General features: G+C 46.7%; 1 protein-coding gene and 1 long non-coding RNA gene across 2 annotated transcripts in view; one reads left to right on the top strand and one right to left on the bottom strand.

Moving 5' to 3' along the window:
* Positions 1 to 26,306, top strand: part of AFAP1L1 (actin filament associated protein 1 like 1) — a gene marked incomplete at its 5' end in the record, with an annotated part of 70,900 nt that overhangs the window by 6,685 nt on the left and 37,909 nt on the right. The window contains 5 exon segments of the mRNA XM_082835894.1: positions 19,221 to 19,349; positions 20,381 to 20,464; positions 21,266 to 21,363; positions 22,017 to 22,125; positions 25,941 to 26,129. Of these exon segments, the coding sequence (XP_082692020.1) occupies positions 19,221 to 19,349; positions 20,381 to 20,464; positions 21,266 to 21,363; positions 22,017 to 22,125; positions 25,941 to 26,129 (609 nt within the window).
* LOC309959555 lies at positions 1,747 to 11,028 on the bottom strand. Its single transcript, XR_014326087.1, has 3 exons — positions 10,913 to 11,028; positions 10,646 to 10,782; positions 1,747 to 1,893 (listed from the first exon to the last, which is right to left on the bottom strand). It is a non-coding gene; the product is annotated as an uncharacterized lncRNA (long non-coding RNA).

The following is a 26,306-nucleotide window of genomic DNA, read 5'->3' as shown; positions in this document are numbered from 1 at the left end:
GCATTCATCTTTTTTTTTTTTTGCGGTACGCGGGCCTCTCACTGTTGTGGCCTCTCCCGTTGCGGAGCACAGGCTCCGGACGCGCAGGCTCAGCGGCCATGGCTCACGGGCCCAGCCGCTTCGCGGCATGTGGGATCTTCCCGGACCGGGGCACGAACCCATGTGCCCTGCATCGGCAGGCGGACTCTCAACCACTACGCCACCAGGGAAGCCCTGAAGCATTCATCTTTTATTCAAATGTGCAATATATCATAGCTTTTAATGGGACTTACGAATTATCTATGCTTGTGGATAGAATTTGGGAAGAAGAGGATGCAATTAAAGACAGTTACTTAAAGCTGTAGATCTGATTGTACTTAACCTCTTTAACGGTTTCTCATTGTTCTTAAGATATAGACTACAGTCCTGGTGGTGGCCCTCAAGGACCCACCCTGCCTGTCACCAACTCACTTTGGGCCCCTGCCCATCTCTTACTATGGGCTCTCCTCACACTGGCCTTTGTACCTTCACCAGGTTAACTCCTTCCTGCTCATCCTTAGTGATCTGCTCAAACATTACTTCCTCAAGACAATCTTTCCCTGTCTCCCAAGCTACATCCCCCATTACAGGTAACCCTAGCACTCTGTACATCTCATTGGTTACCATCTTTGCAGTTATGATTAATTATGGGAATGAATTAGCTGTTAATGTGAGCTCTGTGAGGGCAGGGTCCTTCTTACCTCGTTCACAGTTCTTTTCCTAGCACCCAATGTAGTAATTTGCATGTAGTATATTCGCAAAACATGTCTGTTGAGATGATGAATAAATAAAAGAAAAAATACAAAATTCACAGAGTAGAGCTGGATACGGCCACTTTCAGCTCCAGGATTTTCCATTTCAATGATTCCTATTTTGGGGACAGAAACACAGACTTCGTCATTATTCATCGTTTCCTTTGCTTTCATCGTTTTTGCAATCACACCCCTAATTCTGTGGACTGTTACTGAAAAACGTATTCTGGATGGCTTCTTCTCCTATATCCTGTCATCTCCTACAGGAGCTTCCTGTTTCTACTCTTGCATGTCCAACCTCCCTTCAGGACCACTCTCTATTGTCTAAAGCAGTGGTTCTCGAATCCAGCTGGGCCCAGAATCATCTCCTAGGGAGCCTACTGAAACTATACCCCCAGAGGTCTGATCAGTGGGTCTGGAGTGAGGTTTGGGAATGTGTACTTCTTGCAAAGCTTCAGGTGAGTCTGATATGCTCACTGTTCTGGTGCACTGGTTTATCATAACCCTTGTCCTTGCTCAAACACCTTGCTTGATGCCATTACTTGCTCTAGCACTGCCTTTCACACTTTTCAACCAAGTGAAACTCTAGGGTTTGGGTCTGTTACCCAAAGTGTCTTCCAAAAGCTTGAAATGTCTCATTTGATCTAAAGTCAAACAAATTTCTATTATCGTCCATAACATAACTGAACAAACACCCCCAAAAAATCTTTGTGCAGTGGACTTCCAGAGACACACTGTATTTTTCTCGGGGTTTCTTCCCTAACCCCACCCTGCCCTCTGCCATGGACTCCCAGGGTCTGTGAACTCTAGCCTGAGAAGACAAACCTCCAATAAATGTGCCAGCACACAGGGCCAGCTGGGGAATGGATCTGGACACAGAAGCAGAAATCCCACATCCTAGCGCTGGCTCAGCCACTCACTTCTGCAATATCAGTACATACATTTTTATAAAGCTTTTAAGTTCTAGAAACCTTTTCACATTCATCAGTCGTGTCCATTTCCACGTAGTGTCAGGGGTGTTGATCACGGAGTTCTTCCTTTGGAGCTTGGGCAACCTCTGGTAATCATGCATGCTCTCACTCGGCAGTCGTCCACAGGGGGGTCACTCTGGGCCAGAAGGAACCTGTGTAATAGCAGGGATATTCAAACAGAGAATTGACCACTAAAATCCTTTCTCTGGAACCCTTTCAGCCTTGAGTTTCTCTTCTTTTCTTAACTCTGGCAAAAGCCTTGTGAAGGGGTCAGCTGAGACGTTCTCCCCATTGGACAGATGTAAAAACTGAGGTTCAAAAAGATGACTCTGCTATTCCCTCTCCCTGAAAGAGACCACTCAGCATCATCTCCATGAAAACTACCTGCCACATCCTCCCTCGACCTTCCCACTGACTTTGGGTTAGCACCACGCTCCTCAGTCTCAGCTTTCAGAAGACTGTATTGTACTAACTTAAATGCCTCCTCTGTGTGTATATGAACCTGTGCTCTGAGACTGTCTCTACATCTCAGTTCCAGTGTCTAGCACATAGAAGATGTTTAATAATAGCCAACTGAGCGCTCACCATGAGTCAGGCAGTTTACATATGGACATTGAGCCATTTAATTCTCTCAACAATCATGAAGTTGGTGCAGTTTGACTTTCATGTACATAAAATATGCCATTAATTTTACTGGGGGAGAAATGCCATCCAAAAATGTTGCCAGCAGTTGTGAGTGGACAGTGTCTGTACAGAGTACAGCTTTTATTTTCTAAAATCACGGCTAGGACATGTATATCAATTATAAAGATATAAATACAACTTGGTATTAAAAATTTTGTAGTTTATGGCAAAATCTGGTTCTGTGATAGACTAATAAGTACAGTTCTTGTGAAGGCATGTTTGTGGCCCATGTCAGTGTGTGAATGCATAGGTAATTTGAAGTTTTGGATACATTTGTGATATTTATCTTCCCTGAGCCCTGCAGTCTCACCACCACCACCTCCCAACAGAATTCGATGGGAATATTCATCATGACTTTGACATCTGATGCATTTTAAGTTTATTTACTGTAATTTATTTTCAGCACCTACTTTAAAATGTGTTGTATATGTATTTTTTAAAATATCGCCATTTTACAGATGAAGAAACTGAGGCTTAGGTCGATTTATTCACTCAGCCCTGCCCACCTCCAAACATAAATTCTTTACCATTGCTTCTCCAGTGGAGAGGGGCATTCCCAGGTCAATTATGTGAAGGACTTGCCAAATAAGCCACAAGGACTTACTAGGTAAAGATTTCAAGGTGGGAAGCATGGGAGGGAAAGGGGATCTAAACAATTCCAGGATAGACACCCTCCATCAATGAATGGTATGGCCAGGCAGCTGGTGTGAGATTTTTGTTTCTTACCCTTTACACTCTTCCCACTGTGGCCCTTGGAGTTTTGGTGTTTAGAATTCAAGAAACACTCATCCTCCTGGAACTGGCAAAGAGCCTGCCCCAGGAGGGCCCAGGCAGGGTTTGTCCTCCATCTAAAATTCCACTTGGGGAATCCCAGCCACACCCCAAGTGGGAGTGGAGAGGCAGAGCCTGCCAGGCCTGATTCTTCTCCCTGCACAGCTGTCAGGCTGCAGAGGGGGCAGAATGTGGCACCACATTGCAGTCATTCCAGCTCTGGGGAATTTACCGACAGCACGTCCCACAGGAGGCAAGCTCAGAGGCTTTTTATAGCCCTCTAAGAACCTAGGAGAAAACTGATATCCTGAGAGGGAGAAGTGGGGCACATGTCTTTTCCAGGCACCATTCCCTCAACCATGTAATCTCAGATGCCCACAATCCAAATCAGGGTAAGGGTCATGGCTAAGTGAGCAGTGTGGAGTGGTGGAAGCATGCTCGCTGTCTGGGGGACGGGGGTTCCAACCAAATCCAGTTCCTTGAATCCCCTCCTTGGGCTTCAATTTCTTCACCTGTCAGGCTGAAGTATTTATTATAGCCCAGGTATCAGCACACCTCAGCTGGTAGACCAAATCCAGTCCACCACGTCTTTTTTAAATAAAGTTTTATTGGCACACAGCCATGGGCATTCCTTATGTATTGTCTATGGCTGCTTTCTTGCTATTGAGTGCAACAGAGGCCCCGCCCACATGTGGCCTGAAAAGCCTAAAGTAGCTACTATCTGGTCCTTTACACAAAAAGCTTGCCAACCCCTTGATTAAACTGCAGTGAGTCTGGGAGTGTCTGTGGTGAGAAGGATTCTGAGGGTGTGTCCAGGCTGAGAAATGAAGCACTGCCCTTAGATCATACAAGAGTATATATTCAAGACTAATGTTGGAAAGACCCCAGAATGCCATTTACCAGTGTTCTTCAAACTACTTTTTGCAAACAAAATCTTAAGCAAAGACTTGCTCTGGGGGAAGTGGGAATGAAAATACTGAGTACAGTCCATTCCATCTTCCTACTCCCAAGGCAGCCCCTAAAGAAGCCTCCCAGATCCCAAAGCTCCATCTGAAGAACATTTGAAAACCGCCTATCTAACCTTATGCCTCTCACTTTACAACTGGGAAAACTGAGGCTCAAGCGGCGGTGTCTTGCCTAAGATCACATGATGGACTCCTAGTCAGCTTTCCCCAGAACCACTAACATGGTCATGAGGTGTCAGCAGAGCATGGACATAGATCTGCTGGGGAGAAAACCTGTCTACTGGCCTTGGGGGCCTCAGGGCTGCCATTGGTGTATGATTGGTCTGCCATGCCCTTGTTGACCCAGCAACCCCCAGGGGTTCAGGGCTGGGACATGGCTGACACCTGCCCATGCTTCACAGTGATTTAGTCAAGGCTTGGAGCCTTCTTTTTGAGACCACCAGAATCAAAAGAAAAAAATCAAAATTGAATTGGATCATATTTTAAAAAATATTTCATTGATACCAAGACATATTTTTTAAATCAGAACGTATCTTAAATTTGATATATTAATTTGTTCATTTTTCTGATTTTTTTTTCAAAAAGCTATTATTTAGCAGATAAAATATCTTTAAATCAGTGAAATCTTAGAACGGAGAAATTATGATAATTTATACTAGGCTTTCTTTTGAAGATGGAATCAGATTTATTCATTTGTAGAATAAATATTTATTCTTCCTGCCCATTCTTGTTGAAGGGTTTGCAAAGAGCAGATCCAGCTGATATGAAACCAAGGGGGATTTTATTTTAGCTTTACTTGAACCAAGAAGAAAAATGATCTAGGAGTGTGCTGGGAAGCTGGAGGGACCAATCGCATTTCCTCACCTCCAGCCAGCAATCAGCTGTAGCTCTAAGGAGTAACAGAGGGGAAGCATAGGGTCCCTGCACCTCCAAATCTCCTAGTGAGGCAGAGAAACTAAGACTGTCACCAATTCCTGTGACATGAGGTCATATCTGGCCAGTGTCCATCAAACAGAAGAAATAAAGGCCCAGAAGACTCAAGGGACACTTTCTAGCCAGGAACCTCAGAAACACTGGGGGAACAGCATTCCAGGTGGAGAAAATGGCAGAGTAGAAAGAAGAGAGGCACAGAAGCCATGCTCAGGGCACAAAATGGTCAGCATGCTTACAGCCCAGAGAAGCAGGTAGAGGTAAAATGGAGCCTCAAGTAGGGCCTTATCATCCAGGTCCATAACTGAGAGTGTGATTGGTAACTAATAATAGAGGCAGCATAATGTGGGAGCTGAGTGCACTGGCTGCAGTGTCAGGTTGCCAGGGTTTGAATCCCAGCTCTACTTCTTCCACTTAATCCCAAGTCTCAGTTTCTTCAACTAAAAATGGAGATAACAATCTCCTGTCTACTATGGGGAATAATTGGATTTGTGCAAGAAAAGCACTCAGCATGCAGGAAGCATACAATTAAAAAAAAAAAGTTAATGCTTAAACTACAGGTCTACAAATGATCGCCTTTCTTAAAAAATCAGAATGGATTCCAAGTTCTCTCTCTGATGCTTTCCCTTTCACTTCTTGCCTGCCCATCCTGGGAAGGGATGGAATTACAGAGGGAATGATGATAAACCACAGCGAGTACAGGGAGCATGTGAAGATCTTTCATCATCTGAGTCACAAAGGAAACTGGTGTCTGGGCCCTGGGGAGCTATTGACAAGGTACAAGCAGGAGGGGGTTATGCTGTGTTGCCATTTGGGGGCAATGAAAGCTCACATCAGAGTAGAAAGGGAGAGATTCAAGAGAAGAGACCAGTTAGGAACTACAGCAAATACTGCAGGTGAGCAGCAAATTGTGTAAGATTAACTCACCTTCAAGTTTAAGTTAAGAACAGGGAAACATAAAACTTCACACTCTGTCCATTTTCAAATAGAGTTAAGTGTATAGAACTGTTGATCTAATGGGAGAGCAAAGGAGACATCTGTCTGGGGTTCTTTAAGACTCAAGACATTCTTTCCCAGGACCTTCAACCATCATTTTCTTGATCCCACCCCCAGCCCTAGAGGCAGGAATCACCCTAGGCATCTCCCAAAGCCTGCCCGGGGTGGCTGGGCTCTCTGTGGGCTGCATTCACAGGGACCTGGCCCAGAACATAATCCAAGGTTACCACTGGAAGGCTTTTGCAGGCAAGGCGAAGGAAGGAAGAGAGGGAAGAGGGTGGACCTTCCACCTGGGCAGCAGTCAGGGTGGCCATTCTGAGCCTAACATTTAGCCTCCCATCTAGAATGTCTAGACTAACCTCTGGGTAATGCCTGAATCCCCTGTGATTACTAGCAACAGCAACAACATTAATAGTAATAACCAACCTTTGCAAAAGGTTTCATATGTGCTTGGCACAGAGCTTAACACTTTTCATACATTATCTCCCTTTCTGCTCACCACAACCTTCTGACATGACTGCTCTCCTTACCTCTGCTTCACAGATGAGAAAACTGACGTCACCTGCCTCGGGTCGCTGGGCTAGGGAGGACAAATCCCAGGTGTGATTCTGCATGTTTCTCACCCCAGTCACCCAGTGTCACAGTTACCCACCGACTAACACACCCCCAAATTCCTGCCAAGGCACCGTCCACCTGGGCTCAGCCCACCTGGCTCTCTTCTTAGTTCAGAATTCTGGAGAGTTCCTATATACAGTGAACCTAATAATATGGTCTTAAGCGGCCACCACTGTTCCAGGACCGCCCTCCAGAGCCCCAGAGAACAAGTCTGCCCCACCTTCCCTCTTCCCCCATCCCCATGAGCCCTTCTGCTCTTGGAGATGGTTGTCAGAGACAGGATTAATAGCCCCCTCCTTCATCTGTGGTTGTTCCTCTGAATTCAGGCTGTTAGTTAATCCCTCTGCAGTGCACCTGCTGTGTGCCCATTACGGTACTGGGCACTGGGCAGCGGTGGCAGATATTAAATCAGGCATCATCTCTACTCTCACTGTTCACACTTTAATGGAGGAAGATGAACAAATTGTCTGCTCTGGAGGCTATAACAGGGTGACCTTACCTGTGCAGGAAGGCAGGACGGGCCTCCTGGAGGAAGTGGCCTCTAAACCAATTGTCAAAACATAAGTGGGCACTCTCGGGGGAGTAGGGGAGATTTTAAATAATAACAATAGTCAATTCTGTATGTGTCAGGAACTGTTCTAAACAGTCCATATAACACCTCACTGGATCTTCATGGCAGCCCTGTAAGGTGTAGGTATTGTTATTATCCCCATTATGCAGATGAGGTGACAGAGAGAAGTGAAGTAATTTGCCCAGGGACACACAGCTAATAGGGGATAGTGGCTGGAGAACAAGCCATGCAGAGGAAACACCACAAGCAAAGAGTAATGGGGTAGGGCCTCAGATATCGAAAATAGGTAAGAAATAGTATAAAAAATAAAAAAATAAAAAAATTTTTAAAAAAAGTAATATTTTTTTAAACTCTATTGAACAGAACAAAGATAAATACATACTCCGTTCCCATTAGTGCAGCCTGAGGCCTCTACTGACGATTTTCTGATTCTTGAATCACACTAAGACTTCTGTGGGCTGATTGTCAACCTAATCCTTGCCTTTCTGAATAGGGATGCTGTTCAGTCTCATCTCTTGAATCCTACACAGGTTATTTTTGTTTGACTGGTGGGGAGGGGAGCAGATGGCACATAGATCATTAATCACAATGTACTGATTTACAAAACTTCAGTTTACAGAGTGCTGTCACTTTTCACAGACATTGTAAGATTTGAGTCTCACAACAGGCCTGAGAGGTAGATAGGGCAGTTACCATCACCCCACTTCAATGTTGAGGAAATTGAGGCTCAGAGGCATGAGGCAACTTGCCCAAGGCCACACAGCCAGTAAGTGTGGAGCTGGACCTTGAGCCCAGGGCTTTTGGCTCTAGTTCCTGTGCTTTCTCCTCTACACCAAAACACAGCATACAGTGGGGGCCAGAAAGATGCAAACCTGGCACCTATGACCTCCAGCAAGTTCTTTAGACTCTCTAGGGCTCAGAGTTTCTTGTCAGTAAAACTGTGATAAGAAGAGCTCCTACCACGTGGGGTTGTTGCAAAGATTAAATGACGTAATAGGCACAGAGTGTTAGTCATGGAGAATCTTCCCGCAGTGGAATATCATAAAGCACAATGAATGAACACAGTGATAGGCAATGCTATGGATAAACCTTAGCAGTATCATGGTAAAGAAAAAAGTCACAAAAGATTACCTACAGCATTATGCCCTTTTAATAAAGTTTAAAGCAACTAAAATTTTGTATGGGTATATCTAGTTGCAATCTACAAGGGAAAGCAAGGATGTGTTGAATACAGCATTCAGGATGGCAGTTAGGTTGGAGGGGGAAGCAGAAGCATGGGATCATAGTTAGATGTATGATATCATCTGGATTCAGGCTTTTGCTTTGCATGGTAGATTTGTGGGTACTTACTACATTAGCAAAAATAACTGATTACATAAATAAATAACTAAATAAAAGTGGAGCATGCATGGACCAATGATGAGTGTCTCATGAAGCAAGGATTAGGATTAACCCAAGTTTTGTCCACATGAAGTCCTAATTTATAAAAAGAAATAAAAGTGGTAGGCCCAGAGCCCAGATTGTAAGAAGTGTTCAATAAATGTTCACTGCCATCCTTGGATATCTTTATTATTATGTGCATTATTCGCAAACCCCTAGCCAGACATCTTCAATGTCTGTCCCAGGCTATTGGTGAGATGGGTCCTCAAACTCAAACTTCTCAGAAGCAGAAAGCCCAGCCCCATCTAGGCTTCAGACCAGGCACCCATCCTAGGAATGGGCACCAGTGGGGAATGGTTGTGAGGGACTCACTGCTGGTTCCATCAAGCTTTGGAGGTAGGGAACCTCTGTTAGAAGAAGGCGGCAAGAAGGAATTATGATGCAGCAACTGGACGTTTAGGCCTTAGACTTAGGTCTAGGTTTGAATCTTGGTTCTGCTTGCCATGTGCCTTTAGACAAACAACTGTGCCTCTCTGAGCTTCATTTGGTGCATGTGTAAAACAGAGGGTGAAGAACAGCAACTACCTCACAGGGCCATTATGAGAATTAAATGAGGCAGTCCATGCAAAATGCTTAGCATAACATCTGGAACATCACTTAAGAGCTCAAAAACACGACCTGCCTTTATCGTTGGGTATCCCAGGCCACTCCTTTTAGTGAAGGAGATGATAGGGACTGCCGCAAATGGAAACAGCTGCCATCTTGTGTGTGAGGCCTGAGCATGTGTGTCACAGTTTTCCACTTCCTCCTGGAACCATTTCCTTTGTGAGCTAAACAGGGAGGAATCTGCACACAAAGGAACAATTCTGGGAGAGCCCAGTCCCACAGCCAAAAGTTACTTCCTCGGAAGTCGGTGGCTTGCCCCACCCCCTCCTGTCTGGAAATGTCTTGATGAGAGGGAGCTACCGCTTCCCTGGCCGCCCAGGGCTGAGAAACAAGGGGTCCAGAACGAGAGGTGTCCTGGTGGATGACAAGACCTGGGCAGAGCTGCTGCTCAAAAGGCCATTAAGATGCAGGGTGTTTCCCTGAGCCTGTCACCCTGGCCTGACTCCCAGGAAGTGAGTCACCCCAAAACATCCCCACAACCTGCTTCCCCACTGACCTGCAACCTCCCTGACCTCTTGCCTCCCTGTCTTCCTGAAACGAGTACATCAGAGAATTGTGCTACAGAGGAACATGTCCATCCCCAGTAAAAATCCCTACGGTTTACAAACTCTTACCCCACCATTCCCCGTTTCCCCTCCCACACACCTGCACGTGGGGATTCTAAATCCCTTCTTAACAGAAGAGGAAAATGATGCTCAGAGGGGCTGACTTACCCCAGATTCCACACTAGCAAGTAGGAGGAGTCAGAACCCAAACCAGATACTCTCCTACCAAATCCCAAATCTTCCACTCTTCTTTACCACTTCCCTCAGGATTTGGGTTTCTCTCCCGGGGAGTCAAACTGTACTATTTTCTTCAGCATGAACGATATTCAGTTTCCTGCATAAGCTGTAATTAACACACACAAAAGCCTTTCAAGGTGACCTCGCCACCCCCTCTGCCTCCCTCACACAGGAGCTATATTTAACTCCTGGAAAGCAGTCAGCACAAGGCAGTGGCTTTGCAGCTGGGTTTCTTTGCTGCTCCTTTTTCATTCTTTTCCAGCCCACATGAACCATGGTCTTCCCTGTATGCTCTGGGACAACAGGAAGTGTTTGTTTTAGTGATCAACAATGCTAGTCCAACCAGTGAGGTCCCCTCCAACGTCCTGCCCACTGTTTGGCCTTCATTTGGACTCAGAGAAGTGCTTGTAAATTCAGAGGAAGGAAGTGAAATATCTCCATGGCCCCAGATGGGTAGATCTGCAGTAACTTGGAAGAGACTGTGGGCAGGCGAAGGAGAGATTTCTGTACCCACGAAGTGAAGGGGCAATTCCACCAGCCTCACCTGTGTGACTGGGGGCCTCTCTGCAGAGTTAACCCAGGGCTTAACATAGATGAAGCAGCATCCTGAAGGAGCACTGGGAGAGGCATCTCTAAGTAGCCTCAGTAGTCTTCCCATTCTGCATTCCTCAGTTCCCACACCTGTAAGAATTATGGATTTCATTAATAATTAAATTATGTAAATAACACATGTAAATCTCTTAAAGCAAGGTATGACATATAATAGTAAAGGAAGAGTAATGCAAATACCTAATATTTATTCAGTACTTACTATGTGCCAGACACTGTTTAAGGCACATTCTCACGTACTAGGGCCCATTCCCACTGCTGAGGTAGATATGCTCGTAGGTCACCAATGATGTGCATCGGGTGGTTATATACGTGTCCCAAAGGTGCACACCTAGAAAATGGGGAACAAGACTTGAACTCAAGTAGTTCATATATTAATGTTAATTATTATCATTTATTTGTTAGGGTTAAAATCCACCAATTACAAAATACCCATCAGTAAACCAACTGGCAGCCATATTCACACAAGGGATACAAGTTCAACCAAATAGGGTTTGAGGAGCTTAGCCACGTGAGAAATTGGGCTTCTGCTCCCTTTTGTGCCCTGGGGCTTTTTGTTACCTGTGGGTTTTTTTGGTTTTTTTCGAGCATCTTCTTACTATCCTGAGTCACTATGAGGACAGACATGGTTTTAAAATCACATTAACTAGCTGTTAGACTTTATCAAGTCTTCGGAAAACTTTGCTTCAAGAATTCACTCATTCCACAAATACTTAAGCACTTATTCTGTGTCAGCCACCAGAAAACACTGGCACTATTCCTACCCTCAAGGAGTTAAGGCTCAAGTGGCAGAAACTGACGTTAATCAGAGAAATACATACTTAAATACAGCCATCCTTTGGTATCTGCAGGGAACTGGTTCCAGGACTCTCGCAGCTACCAAAATCCTGGGATGCTCAAGTCCCTCACAGTCAGTCCCATGGGTCCTGCATCCATGGGTTTTGCATCCAGGGATCCGGAGGACCAGTGAAAAGTATGACATTTCACCATGATAAGTACCACAGGGAGAGTGATGCTATGTCAACATAAAATAGAAGGAATGTGGTCAAGAGGACAGGGAAGGTTTCCATGAGGAAGTCACGAGTGAGTAGAGGACTGAAGGGGGCCATTACTGGTTAGCAGAAGGGAATTCTGACAGGAAGAGGGAACAGCATATGCAAAGACCTGGGGTTAAGAGGCTGAGGAACATAGCATAAAGCAGCCTGGAGGGAGGTCTGTCTGGAAGGGCCTGCAGGGTTGGAAGCCACAGAAAAGGCTCCTCTTTCCTTCCTTCCTCTTACCCAACTATTGAGACCACACACTGCTTTCCTTTCCAAGGTGAGTTACCGCCCCAGTGCTATAATAGGTCATACCTCATTAATGTGCTAGCTTGTTTAAACAGTATACTAAAAGTCATCTCTAAAATCATTATCAAAAATTTTTTAAGTAATGCACTGGTTCTTTCTCCAGGTAAGGAGCCCTTATGAGATGGAAACGGGGTTATTTTGCGGTTGGGAAATGAGAAAGGAAATTTGAGTGAACCAAAAGAAAAATTGCATATCCTTCATAAAACCATATTCTGACAACTCTTCCTATTTCCATTTTTAAATCATGCTGGTTGCATTTTCTCTGGCTTTGATAACAAAGAAGGATGAGTTATCTTTGTCCTAAAGAGGCTTGTCAAGTAGTGAAATGGAGAAAAGAGAAATTGGTTTCCTCCTACTGCTTTGCATTTAATGAAATTGTAACTTGCGGGCTTCCCTGGTGGCGCAGCGGTTGAAAGTCCGCCTGCCAATGCAGGGGACACGGGTTCGTGCCCTGGTCCGGGAAGATCCCACATGCCGTGGAGCAGCTGGGCCCGTGAGCCATGGCCGATGAGCCTGTGCTCCGCAATGGGAGAGGCCACAACAGTGAGAGGCCCGTGTACCGCAAAAAAAAAAATTGTAACTTGCAAGCTGTTTCCAAGAATTTTTGTGAATTCCAGAGACTAAAAGGTGCCCAGGAATGAGATCACAAGTCAAAGTGCCCACAGGCTAGCTTGGTAGGAGCCCAAACAGGGTTTATTATTCTTGTGGTTTGCTGAAGATGAATTATTCACTTGACTTTTGTCATGGAAATTAGACTTATTACCTTTGAGATCTCTAAATAAATCTGACCTTCCCTGCACTAGAACCCATACTGGCTGTGATGAAGGCCTTTTGCTTAAAGGTTTCACTTAGGCGGCACCAGGGATGCGATCCTGAGAACAAGTGGCAGTGCTTTTTGTGGCTTAAATTTCTGCTCTCTACCACCTCATGTTGATTTCACTTAGGTGGGGAGGGTGGAGGAGCAGAGAGAAAACTGATCTTGGTCTTAAGCTGGGTATTCACCAGGAACAATACGCACAGAGTGATCTAATCTTAGATATATTTTTAAGTAGGTTTCTAATTTTATTTGGCAAACTTTTTTGCATCCCAGAGAACAACTATCACCCCGCTTGGGTTTCTGTCTATCCCAGTTGGTAAAAGAGTGAAGACTTATAAACAGTGATTAGACCATTTCTTCCTGGTTTTTCCTCACTGGAATTCACTGTACCTCCCTAAGGCTCAACTAAACTAAACAAGATCCGTGAAATGTATTCATGGTTCTAAATAAAATCTAGTCATAACAGGCAGCCCTGTCCTGATGCCCTTATCTGCCCGCAGAGAGCAGAGATGACCTGGACCAGGAGCAAAGGTGGGAGGGGGGTGGGGTAGGAATTGGTGAAGGAGATTTTTCCTGACTGGGGACGGCAGGGGCAGGATTCTGGTTGCATGATTGCCCCTCCAACTGAAAGATGCTGTCCCTCCACGTGGCATGGAGGGGGCCCCTGGGATGGGAGCACTCTGAGGAAGAGGGTCCTACCACCTCCAACCACCATAACCACCTGTGCTCAGTGTCAGGCCCAGGGCTGTGAACAGTCCACGTGGTGGGGCTTATAGAGTCCCACAATGTCCTCTTGCCCCAGGAACCCCCTCCCTTGTGCCTAGCACCACACCTGAATCTGCTGGGGGATTACATACAAACGAAAGGAACACGGTTGAGTGCGCTGAGCACCATACGTATCTTTTTATTTCATCTCTCCAGTGACCATGTGCAGCAGCTACTCTTTTACCCCCACTGTTTACAGATGAAGAACTGGACACTAAGGAAAGTTAAGATATTTCCCCACAGCGGAAAATGGCAGAGCTGGGAGGGGGACCCGGATTGTGCACAGCCTGTGCTCTCAGCCACTCTTCTGTGACTTATCTAAGCATCAAGCCTAGGGTAAATTTAACACTAGATACTCATTTTCAATTAGTTGCGTGACCGTCGCTAAGTCAAATAACCTCTTGAACCCTCACTTTCCACATCTTTAAAATTAGAGGGTTGGACTAGGTCATCAAAATACTGTGTTCAACGAATAGATGCTTGTTGGGCATCTACAATGATTGAAACACAGATTAAGACATGCCCTCATAAAGTCTGTTACAACAACTATAGCAAATCTGTCGCTAAATACTATCTGGTCAATACTCCGGAGTTTGCATAGTTCTGGGGAATATTAGGAAGCAGCAACAACAATAATACGGCCTCATTGATGAGTGCTGGCTCCAGGCACAGCACCAAACAGAGTGCTTTAAAAGCATGACCTTACCTAGTTCTCCCAGCCTAGGAGATTGGGATCCTATTCTCACTTTACAGATGAGAAAACCATGGCTCAGACTTCTCTAATGTCCCCATCTTTGTATAGCTCGGAAATGGCAGCACAAGAATTCCAATTCACAGAGGTCTCACCCCAAAGTCCTAATCACTGTGCTCTTCTAAGCAAGACTCCATGTTCCAGCTAGTTGCAATCTTCTGTAGGGGCTCTTATTCCCACCTTGACTCTCAGTTATTTCAGAAGGGGATAGCTAATGATAATTTTTTAAGGAATGAGGGAGGTCTTCCCACATTCTTTATGTTCACAGACATGCCCTCTAGTATGTTTTCTGGTGGAGTATTTTTCAGAGGTTGAACCTTGGAATCACCTGGAGGACTCATTAAAATGCAGATACCTGGGTCCCAGTACAGGGCCTACTGAATCAGACTCTCAGATAGGAGGTCCAGGAATCTGCACTTCCAGCAAACCCCCTGGGAGAGGGTATGACCATTTGTCATAAGCATTACATCATTATATGCATATGATTTCTCTCCAAATTAAATTCTTTGATGGTTTAAATCCCTGTGGTTTGAATTCTCTGGTGTTAAAGACGAAGAAGCCATCAAAGGCACATCTGTATTCACCACACCTGAAAGCTAGCTGGAGAGTTCTGTATTGTCTTTAAAGAGTGGAGCGCTGGCTGGAAGCTTTCTTTTAACCATGATGTATAAGTTTCTCCCTGGGATGACATTCCGCTGGTAAGTCGGGTATAAGCTTTGAGTCACTTGTTTTTCTTCTCTGAGATCTACACACTTAGGGCTCTAAAATTCAATGGGCCCAGTGGAGAAAGGCCCACTGAGCAGGATTTCAGCCCCACAATAAGGGTCTCTAATCTATCCAGTGAGAGGACCTCCAGGTCAGGAGCCCCAGTGAAGTCATGACCCAGCTCAGCAGGCAGGCTTTGAGGGACCACCCGCCTCCTCCCTGTTCCACCTGGCCTCCCCTTCTCTGAGCCCAAGTCCTCTGGTGGAGGATTCAGGCACAGGGGTGCAAGCTTTGAAGTCAGAGAGCCTGGCCTTACAGCTTACTGGCTGGGTGACCTCACTTCTCTAAGCCTCCGTTTCCTCCCGCTTAGAACACAGATAGAGAGACTTGTGTGGTTTGTGAGGATTAAATGAGATAATGTGCATTAACTGCCCAGCACAATGGTAACTGCTCAGCTCAAGGAAGCATTCTCGCCCATTAATGCTACAAGCTGAGCTTTCTCCCAGGGCTCACACTCCCTCTGCCAACTGTACTTTAGAATCGCTATGTAACTCTCCTGCCGCCACCTGCTGCCTGCCAGTTCCCAGGCTGCAGAAACCAGTGCCACTAGGACCAGGCAGCTCCTGACTCCCCATGTGCTTCTCCCAGATTACTCAGCTCCCTCCTTTGCTCTGTTTGGACTTTTGTGATCACAACTCGGTTAAATGAAAAACACTTAGAAGTCAAGGGCCCATGTCAGGAATCCCACCAAGGACCAGGAAAAACAACAACAAAGAAAGGTGTTACAAAGCTTGGGTACTAAGACTCATGTTTTTAAATGCAGAGAACTCAATCAGAAACTAATTGTTCTTACTTCAGAAGCAGGAGAGCTTTTAGAAGCCACAATGTTGCCCACAAGGCACTTGCTGATAGCAGCAAGAAATCCTTGGAACCTCACAGCCAAAGAAAAGAAATAAAGGAAGGGCAGCAGGGAGGGAGGGAGGGAAAGACAGACAGACAGACAGACTGACTGATGTAAGGAATACAAAAAGCTTAGCAATCTGAGGTCATTTATTGAAGGACAGCAATTCTCAGAAAGGTGTGGCTGGGGATAGGGATGCTTTGGGGGGTCCCCAAGGTCAAACCTACTTTTATATGGTACTAAGACCTTATGTGCCCTCTTCACTCTCATTGTCTTATGGGTACACAGTAGAGTTTTCCAAAGGTTATATGATGTGTGATGATGTGGTAGCTCTGAAGGTTAATGGAATGTGTGACTATATACTTTTGTGTTTTAAGTTTTTCTCAGTTTTAAGTGTTAATAAACTCAATACTGATAGATATAACCCCCACAAAACAAAAGCTCTTTGGGGGTCTTCAATAATTGTTAAAAGTGTAAAGGAATTCTGAGGCCAGAAAGTTTCAGAGCCACTGGTTAGAGAGATAAATGGCCACTGCATCCTATAGCCTTGACACTTGTAAATGATAGCAGGGCAGCGTCATGGATTTTCAAACATGAACCATGGCTGCAGGCCACAAGAAAGCTCCCATGGTTACCCTCTGGTGCCTTCCTTAATAGCATTTTCCACAGCCTCCCTGGTGAGTAATTACGAGAGAGAGAGAGAGAGAGAGAGCGAGAGAGAGAATGCCACTGGAACAATATCTTACTCATTTTCTAATTCCCCCAAGTGGCCAGACTGGCACATAATTAGAGTAAATCAGGACATATTTTGGAATACAGTTAACTGACTTTTGGTGTGTCTGTTGGTGCCAGAGAGGTTTGTGTTTCCATTTGAAAAGATTTCCTCCAAAACAGATAAAACTTGGCTAAAATGATTTTAAATGATTTCCTACTTCAAAGAGAGAGCTCTGTCCCTCCAGAACCCTCGCCCAGTGGCACTGCAGGAGCTCTGACCCTGGAGGGAGCAGGGCCTCGAGGCCCCTCACGTGGGCTCTGGAGTGAGGCCTAGAGGTGTACAACACAGCAGCTCCAGGAATCACACAAACTTGGGATCAGCCTGGCTCCTCCTCTTTCAAGCTGTGCAACTGTCCCACGGCTTCCCTCAGCCTCAAAGTCATCTCCTAGAAAACAGGTGTCCCAGTAGGACCTATTCACAGGCGTGTAGAGGGGATGAGATGAAACATGGTGTGGAAAGCCCATACCTCAGGGCCCAGAGGTAGAGAGAGCCCACGAGTTGGTAGCTGTCAGTATCAGCCTTGAGCTCATTTCCAACAAATTTGAGGTGATGTTGGAAATGGCACAGAGAGATTACGACATCACGACATCACATCTTTCCAACAAGTGCCACTCTCTGTACATAAAATTTCTATTTTTTAAAAAAGTCCTAGTGTGGTCATCTCCATTCCCTCTCTCACCTAACATACATAGAGCACCCACTCTGAGCAGGCCCCATACTAGATGCTAAGAAAGCTGAGATTCATAGTACCATTCACACTTGCCAGAGCCTCACGGCCTCTCCCTCTTCCTGAGGGAGACAGATATTCACATCTTACAGCACAGATCAGCATGGCAGATACTATAATGACAGTAATCATAGCTGACTTGCGGTAAGATTTACTATGTTCGGGGCAAGGCAGTTTCCACACATGGCAATATTAATCCTCACAGCAACCCTATGAGGCGGTGCTGTTATTTCATTCCCTTACAGAGAGGGAAACTGAGTCATAGGTTAAGTAACTTGCCAAAGGTCCACAGCTGATGAATAATGGAGCCTGAACGTGAACCCAGGAAATCTGGCTCCAGGACTGATTCTCTTATGCACCATGTTACAGCCCCTCTTACACATCCAGACCTGTAGCTGCAAGTCAGAGTCTCACCATTTCCTCAGGGGGGCCCTGGTGGGGAGAAGCACGTGGACATGGGAGTCAAGAGACTGGGGCTTAAATCTTGGCTCTTCCGCTTGTCTGTGTAACTTCAAGCCAATTACTTATCTTCTCTGAACCTCCATTTCTTCACCTAAAAAATGGGCATGATCATCGGACCAATCTCAAAACTTGGTAGGATCCTATAAAATACTGCAAAGCGATCTAGTGCCATGGTTTAAAGTATAGAGTGAGGGAACCAGATTCAGTTGAAGCTTTGCTGGCTGTGTGGCGCTGGAGAAGCTGTTTAAACTCTCTGAGCCGTAGCTGTATCCTCCATATAATGGAGATAATAAAATGTACGCTATGAGATTTAAATAAGACAATAAGTATGAAAGGACTTAGCACAGCTCGCAATACTTATTCAACACACGTCAGCTCATATTATTAGGCACAAGTGATTGGCAAGTTGCAAAGGAGGACAATACTACTACTGTAAAGAAGTTGGTCTTCAGCTCTAAGGCAAACCAAGTCCCAAGATACTGCTTTGGGACAGGGAGACATTGATGACATCATGGTCTTGGCATGCTCCAGTCTTTTTAAAGGACTCTGTGCTCTAAGATTTTGCAGCTCTGTGTGGTCTCAGACCAGCATCATCAGTTTTAGCTGGGAGCTTGTCAGCAATGCAGAATCTCAGGCCCCACACCAGACCTCCTGAGTCAGAATCTGCATTTTGACAAGATCCCCTGGTAATTCCTATATACACTTAAGTTTGAGAAACACTGGTGTAGCATGGAAAAAAGAAGAGCAACAAGAGTTTTTGGCCAGGGGTGGGAAGGGTTAATGTTTAGTTTGGCTCCTGTCAAGCCACCGGAAACAGAAGGTTCCAGAGATTGAAGGGTATGGACTGATGGGACAGGAAGGCTTCCTTCCTGCCTTGTGTCCTGGACAGCCAGGGCTCCTGCCTGGGACCTGCACTGACCCTCGAGCTGCAGTGAGGAAGGACCCCTAGGCCTGCAAAGCAGAGGGCAGGCTGGGACAAAGAGAGGGCTAAGTGCCTCCGCTCAGGCTACCTGGGAAGTTCAGTCCTCAGGCCAAGCCCAGAATGAGGTCTGAGGCAGAGTGGGGAGGCCGGAAAAACGTCACAGTTAACTGAGCAGAGCTCTCCCCAGGGAGGCTGGTGGCCAGTGCTGGGACAGCTGTGTGAGGGCCTCTGAGGTCTCCCTGTTGCCCTGGGCCCCATCCTCTGGGTCCTGGAGGGTGGGGGCGGGCCCAGATCCTGGACACAGAGCCATGACCATGCTCCATGGGCCTTCCTCCTCAGTGCTGGAGCAGCTGCTCCCCGAGCTCACAGGGCTGCTCAGCCTCCTGGACCATGAGTACCTCAGTGACACCACCCTGGAGAAGAAGATGGCTGTGGCCTCCATCCTGCAGAGCCTGCAGCCCCTACCAGGTCAGCCATCAGCACTCCGCACAGAGCTCCTCCAGAGCCCTCAGTAACTCCCCATGGCCTGCTGGCAGGAGGAAGCCTAAACTGCACAGCATGGCATTCACCTCTCTTCATGGTTTAGCCAGCGTCCCCATCCACTCCAGCCCTTCTCCACCACAGCCCTGACTGTGCTCTTTGTCCTCCCCCATCCCCAGCCCTCTACAAACTCACACAACACACATGCCACGCACACTCGTGTATACACTACTACCACACTCACACACAAAAAACATGCTCTCACGTAGACCTCACATAGTAACAAACACACATCACACACAACACACCCCACACGCTCTCTCACATGCAACACACTCACATACTCATCACATACACATCACACACTCCTACACTGAGATGCACACTCACACACTCCCTCATTTTTATAAGCTGCGTACCTGCCCCCCATCTCTACTCATGCCTCTCCCTCTATTCCCCACAGCCTCTCTGCCTCACTGTGTGCTCAGCAGCAAAGCCTCCTCATCTGCTCCAGCCTTTTCCCCAACCTCAAGTGAGCCCAGGAAATGATATGTGTACATCAAGAGCTCAGGAAACTCTAATGAGCTGTATCGTGTCCCGCAGGGTTGAAGGGGTCTGAGTGACGTGGGGGGAAGTCACCACTGGGTGACACTGAGCCTCACTTCCCAGCGACAAAAGGGGTCAATGTCATCGGCCACCCTCACAGGACTGTTGGAGGATGAAAGGGGCAGCAGTTTGCCGACTGTCCCCAAAGAAGCCCCTCTAATCTGTTCTCTATACTGGGTTCTGGGCATCCTTTCACTTGGAGAAGGAGATCCTCAATAACAATGTAAAAAGGGAAACAAAGTTTGAAAGCAGGGAAATGATTTAGGCTATGCACATGCTTCGCAACCTGAGTGCTGTGTCCTGTGTGGGATAGAAGTCCAAGTGGGCAGGGTGAGCTGGCCGTCCTCAGCATCAGCAGCGGCCCCGGGCCCCCTCCCTCCTCACTGAGGGCCTGCTCTCCTCCTTCCTCACAGCCAAAGAAGTCTCCTACCTGTATGTGAACACAGCGGACCTCCATTCCGGGCCCAGCTTTGTGGAGTCCCTCTTTGAAGAATTTGGTAAGCAGCCCTCTCCTGACCTCTGCTGGAAGCCGTCCTTTCCCCCACATGCGTATCCACTGCCCCAGTCTCTGGAACGGTCCCGGGACTGGGCGGGAAAATACCTGCATCTGGGCCTGGCTCTAACATTACAACATTGAGTCACTTTGGGAAAGTCCCTTCGCCTTTCTGGGCCCTGCCAGGTCTGAAAATCTAGACAAATCCATACAGTTATGGGAGATCATCCCTGAGATTTGAGGAAAGGTAGGGATGAATGTGCAGTCCAAAGAAGGCTGGCACATAGGGCGTTGTCTCGTCTGCTGCTAACACCCATCTTAGTAGCTACCTGGTCTGTGAGTTGAGTGGTCCCACAGCTCAGCAGTAAATGGAGCTGTGAGGACTAGCAGAGGCGCCAAGGGTGTGGGAGCAGCTGAGCAGTGCTGCGCGCAGGGTGTGTGTGATCCCGGATCTGTCCTGAGGGAAGACAGCACTGTTCAACACAGGGAGAAAGCTATGGGTCAGATGAGAGGACTTACAGACTGACAGACTTTGGGAAAACACTATGCTTTCATTACATAACCCTTGAAAGTTTCCAAAGCACTGTACCAAACAGTATTATCCCATTCGATCCTCTCAAAACACTGGGAGCTAGACAAGGCAGGGATCATTGTGACCACTTTACAGATAAGAGGGATGAAGTCGCTTGACCAGGGTCACTAATGGAGGAGGTGGTGGAGCTTCCTGACCCCAAATCTAGCCCTCTTCTCACTCTGCCATGTTCATCCTCCACTTTCTCTGTCCCAATGGCCTGACCCTTCATAGACTGTGACCTGAGCGACCTTCGAGACATGACAGAGGACGACGGGGAGTCCTGCAAAGAAGCCACCCCTGAGCCAGCCAAGAGCCCACCTCTGAGACACGTGAGTTCTTACACTCTCAGGCCCTCTGTTCCTCCAGAGGAGGTAAGGGAAGCTCTCCCTGCTAATGCTGGGGACCCTCCTGGGGGTCTCTCTCTTCAGTGTGGTGGCCAAGGGCAGAAAAAGCACTGTGAGAACATTTCAATGACTCATGACATGCTCACTGTGCCCGTGCCAAGCAGGGATAATGCGGTACACTGACCTGTCCCTTCAGGCCCAAAGGACGTCCCCACCCCAACCTCCGATTTCAGTACCACAGGAAGAGTAATGGGGAAAGCTCTGGGTCACAAGATGGGTGGCCTCTGCCCTCCTCCCTTCTGCTGTGTGGCATATCACTTCCTGTCTCTGAGCCTGAGTTTTCCAGCTACAAAAATGAAGGTCTGGATCATATCTAGGGTTCCTACCCTTTGGTGCCATGGAATTAGGACAAGGGGCCCAAATCACATCAAACATTGTCTGTCAACTGCATAATTCACTATCATCATCACCGTAAATGGTACCAATTGTTGACCACTCATTACGTCCTTTCATATTCAAAAACTGCATCCTGCCTTCTAGGAGCTCCCTGTCCCCCAGCCTCTTCCCTGTCACTCTGCCTGCTCCCCTCTGCTCTCCTGGCCTTCTGGGTTTCACACACCTCCTTTGTCCTCCTTCAGGCAGCCGACTTGCCTCCACCGCTCCCCAAAAGGCCTCCACCTGAGGAATACTATGAGGAGGCCCTTCCCCTGGGGCCTGGCAAGTCCCCCGAGTATATCAGCTCCCACAGTAAGTTCTTGTCACTGAGGGCTGGGGCGTGCGGAGGAGAAGGCTCATCTCCTGAAGCTCCTGTGTGTCCTGCTGGGGCTGCAGCTCCAAGCCTGGCACCATTCAGCCATGCCCCACCTACTGAGGAGGAGCTACCAGAGCACCTGGCTTCTCCAGTGACAGCCTGGGTGGGCCGGTAGGCATGGCCTGGGGGTTAGGGGCTTGGGTTCTAGTCCCAGTTCTACGTGACCTTGGACAACCCCCTTCCCCTCTCTGGGCCTCTGTTCCCCTACCCTTAAAATAAGAAAGAGAGGCTAGATACACACATATAAATGCACTAGGACGGAAGTCCACAGGTGAGTGCTCCTGGCTTGAGTATAGGGACTTAACATTACATACAAGAAACTCTATTATGGTTTTTGGATGACGCAGCATGTGTAGTTGAACCTATAAGATGTTTGTGTGTTGTTATTCCTATAATTCAGCAGCACAGTGGAATATTCTCCAACCACCAAAAAATACATAAGATAGGTCTGTCTGTGCTGATCAGAAATGAATCCCAAGATATATATTGGAAAAAAATCAAAGAGAATACTGCATATAACAAGATCACATTTGTTTTTAAATAGGGTACTCACATGCACATGCATTTAACAGTTCTTCTAGGATATGCAAGAAACTCTTAACAGTATTTTCCTATAGGAAATGAATAGAAATCTGGGTGAAAGGGAACTTATTTTCCCCTTCATACTCTTCTGTACTGATTGTGCTTTTCACCATGTTGTGGTAAATACACATAACATAAAATTGACCACTCCAACCATTTTAAAGTGTCCAGTCAGTGGCATTTACTGCATTCACAGTACTGTGCGGCTATCACCACTATCTAGTTCCCAAACATTTTCATCACTCCAGAAGGAAACCCCATACCCAATAAGCAGTCACTTTCTGTTCCTCTCTCAACCAATCTATTTTCTGTCTCTATGGATTTGCCTAATCTGAATATTTCATTTAAATAGAATCACACAATATGTGGCCTTTTATGTCTGGATTATTTTATTTAGCATAGTGTTTTCAAGGTTCATCCATGTCATTGCATGTATCAGTACTTCCTTTTTATGGACAAATAATATTCCATAGTATGGATATACCACATTTTGTTTATCATCTGTCAGCTGATGGACATTTGGGTGTTTCCACCTTTAGGCTATTATGGTATATTATTTTTATGATTAATAAACTAGTTCAAACAAAACTACTGAAATGGTGGGGTTGGACCAGGTGATCAATGCCCCTCCTTCAGCCTTGATAGTCTTGGGTCTATGTCACTGCCAGCAGCTGTTTATGTGAAGCAGGTGACTTTATTTTATCCACTTGAGGACGGGGAAGAAGGAGGGGATGAAGTGCTGCTGGGCCCTGAATCCCAGGACCAGCCCCTCAGCTGAGCGAGGCTCCTCCCCCTCCCCAGAGAGCTCAGATGGGGCAGAGAAGCTGCCTCCTGGAGCAGCAGGGATCCTGGGGCAGGAGGGTAGGGAGTGCCTCAGGAAAGGCCAGGGACCTTATCCAGGGAGAGGGCACCAAGCCCGACAGGAAATATCCTTCCTCTCGCACAGGGTCCAGCCTACCAGGTGTCCAAGTGCTATGACCCTGGTGCTCCCTCCCTCTTCCCCCTCGCACCTCCTCCTTCCCCACCCCCACCTCTGGCCTGAGCACCCCCAGGCCACCTCACAGGGATGTCACCAGCATCTGAGACCTCAGAATGCCTCCTGGGAAAAGCAAGCTCTGAGCCTCACTTGGGAGATACAATTGGGTGTCCCAGTCACTGGGAATTTGAGTGCTGCCATCCTCAAGAAACAGATGGACAGCATGGGCTGAGAGCCCAGAGCAGCGGTCTGAGGAACAGGTGGTGTGAGAGCAAGTTGGTCTGAAAGGAGGAAGCCTTCCTGGAGGAGAGGATGTGCACCTGTCCCCTGAGCTGGCAACCTCAGTTCGGATCCAGGCTCTATCACTAGCAAAATGTGTGGCTTCAGTTTCTTCATCTGTGACGTGGGTCTGATACACACCTCCCTGCATTGTGGGAATCAAAAGAGATGATAAATATAATGATATCTAGTATTTGCCTAGGATGTTCTGTGTGCCAGGCATTGTGCTGAGAGTTCATATGCATCATATCACTAATCCAAGGTCAGAACTGTTCATGTCGATTTATAGGTAAAGAATCTGAAACGCAGAGAAACTGTTTTCTTTCCAAGGTCACTCAGTAAATGATGGAGATAGATTTGAACTCAAATCTGATTAACCCCAAAGCACATGCCCTTAATCCACTGAGCTTCAAAGTATGCTCCAGAGACCATCTGTATGAAAATAATCTTGTTTTTAAAAAGTCTGATTCCTTGGAGTTCCATATATTTTCTCTTTTTACATATGTTTAGAACTATGCTATTAAATAGTTTTTTTCCTTCGTGCAGATTCCTCAGCTCAGCCCACATCAGTGAATCCCAATCTCTGGGGATACAGTCCAGGGATCTGCATTTTAAAAAGACCCCCAGTGAATGTAAATTGGTGCAGCCACTATGGAAAAAATATGGAGGTTCCTCAAAAAACTAAAAATAGAGTTACCATATGATCTAGCAATCCCACTCTTGGGCATATATCTGGAGAAAACTCTGATTCGAAAAGATAACATGTACCCCCAATGTTCATAGCAGCACTATTTACAATAGCCAAGACATGGAAGCAACCTAAACGTCCATCAACGGATGAACGGGTAATGAAGATGTGAGATAGAGAGACAGATAGATAGATAGATCTGTATATATACACACAATGAAATATTAGCCATAAAAAGAATGAAATAATGCCATTTGCAGCAACGTGGATGGGCCTAGAGATTATCATACTAAGTGAAGTCAGAGAAAAACAAATACCATATGATTTCACTTATATGTGGCATCTAAAATGTGATACAAATGAACTTATTTACAAAACAGATACAGACTCAGACATAGAAAACAAACCTATGGTTACCAAAGGGGAAAGGTGGGGGGGGATAAATTAGGAGTTTGGGATTAACAGATACAAGCTACTATATACAAAATAGACAACCAGCAAGGCCCTACTGTATAGCATAGGGAACTATAATCAATATCTTGTAATAAACTATAATGGAAAAGAAAAATAAATAAATAAAAAGACCCCCGGTAATTGTGATACAGAATACAATTTGGGATAACCTCACTCCTATACTGCACATTCCCATGAATGGGAAAGTGAAAGTTCAGCATCAGCAGCTGTTGTGTTATTGTATGTATTCACCATTTTATGTGTTATTATTATCTCCTCTAGTCCAGTTCCTCCTCTGTAGTCACAGAAATTTAGAAGGAGAGAAGGGGGTGGATGTATTAAGAAGTGAGCGGAGGGGCTGAAGTGGAAGAAGATGAGACAAAGGCAGAATAGAAAGGGGGTCTGGGCCCAGGTGCTGGGACACCACTCCCTGCAGTGCAGGGACCAGAACTGTGACTGAGACACACACCCACACACACCAATGCTCTGGGCTCAGAGGAGAGGGGCTGACCACTCTCTGCCTGGGAAGGTCAAAGGAAAGATCTTCGAGCTGGGTTTTAGAGGGTGAGGAATGCTCTAGCAGTTGCTAAGAGGGCACAGAGAATAGCATGAACATAAGCCTGGAAGTGTGACAGGGCCCAGCAAGGCAGTTCTTGGTGACAGGAGCACAGGGGGCAGGTGTGGCGCTAGAGCAGATGAGATGCAGGCCCCACACCCTGGCCGGGGAGTGACGACAAGAAGCTCTACTCCCTCTTCCCTCCCTCTTCCCTGAGGAGGGCATGGTGTCCACGATCTTCCCCAGCCCTGGCGCCTGGAGTCTGCCTGCATTTCTCCAAGTACTGCTCTTTCTGCCAACCCCACAGACGACTGCAGCCCAGCCCACTCGATTGTGGACAGCTACTACGAGGATGCAGACAGCAGCTACCCCGCGACCAGGATGAATGGGGAGCTGAAGAACTCTTGTAAGTACCAGGTGGATGTTCAGTCCAATTCCGTCCTCACGAAGAGCAGGCCTTGACCTGACCTTGGCATGCCCGTGCCTACCACCCCGTCACCTCCCTGGGGTCGCCACGGAGGCCTCAAAGCCCTTGTTCTCAGAGACCCTGGGAATCAGTGGGAAGACTGCTGGCATGGGAGTC

The sequence above is a fragment of the Leucopleurus acutus genome, assembly GCF_964270905.1.
Source record: "Leucopleurus acutus genome assembly, chromosome: 3".
NCBI lineage: Eukaryota > Metazoa > Chordata > Mammalia > Artiodactyla > Delphinidae > Leucopleurus > Leucopleurus acutus.
Note: the sequence above shows the minus strand (reverse complement) of the source record. Positions and strands in the feature narration are given on the sequence as shown.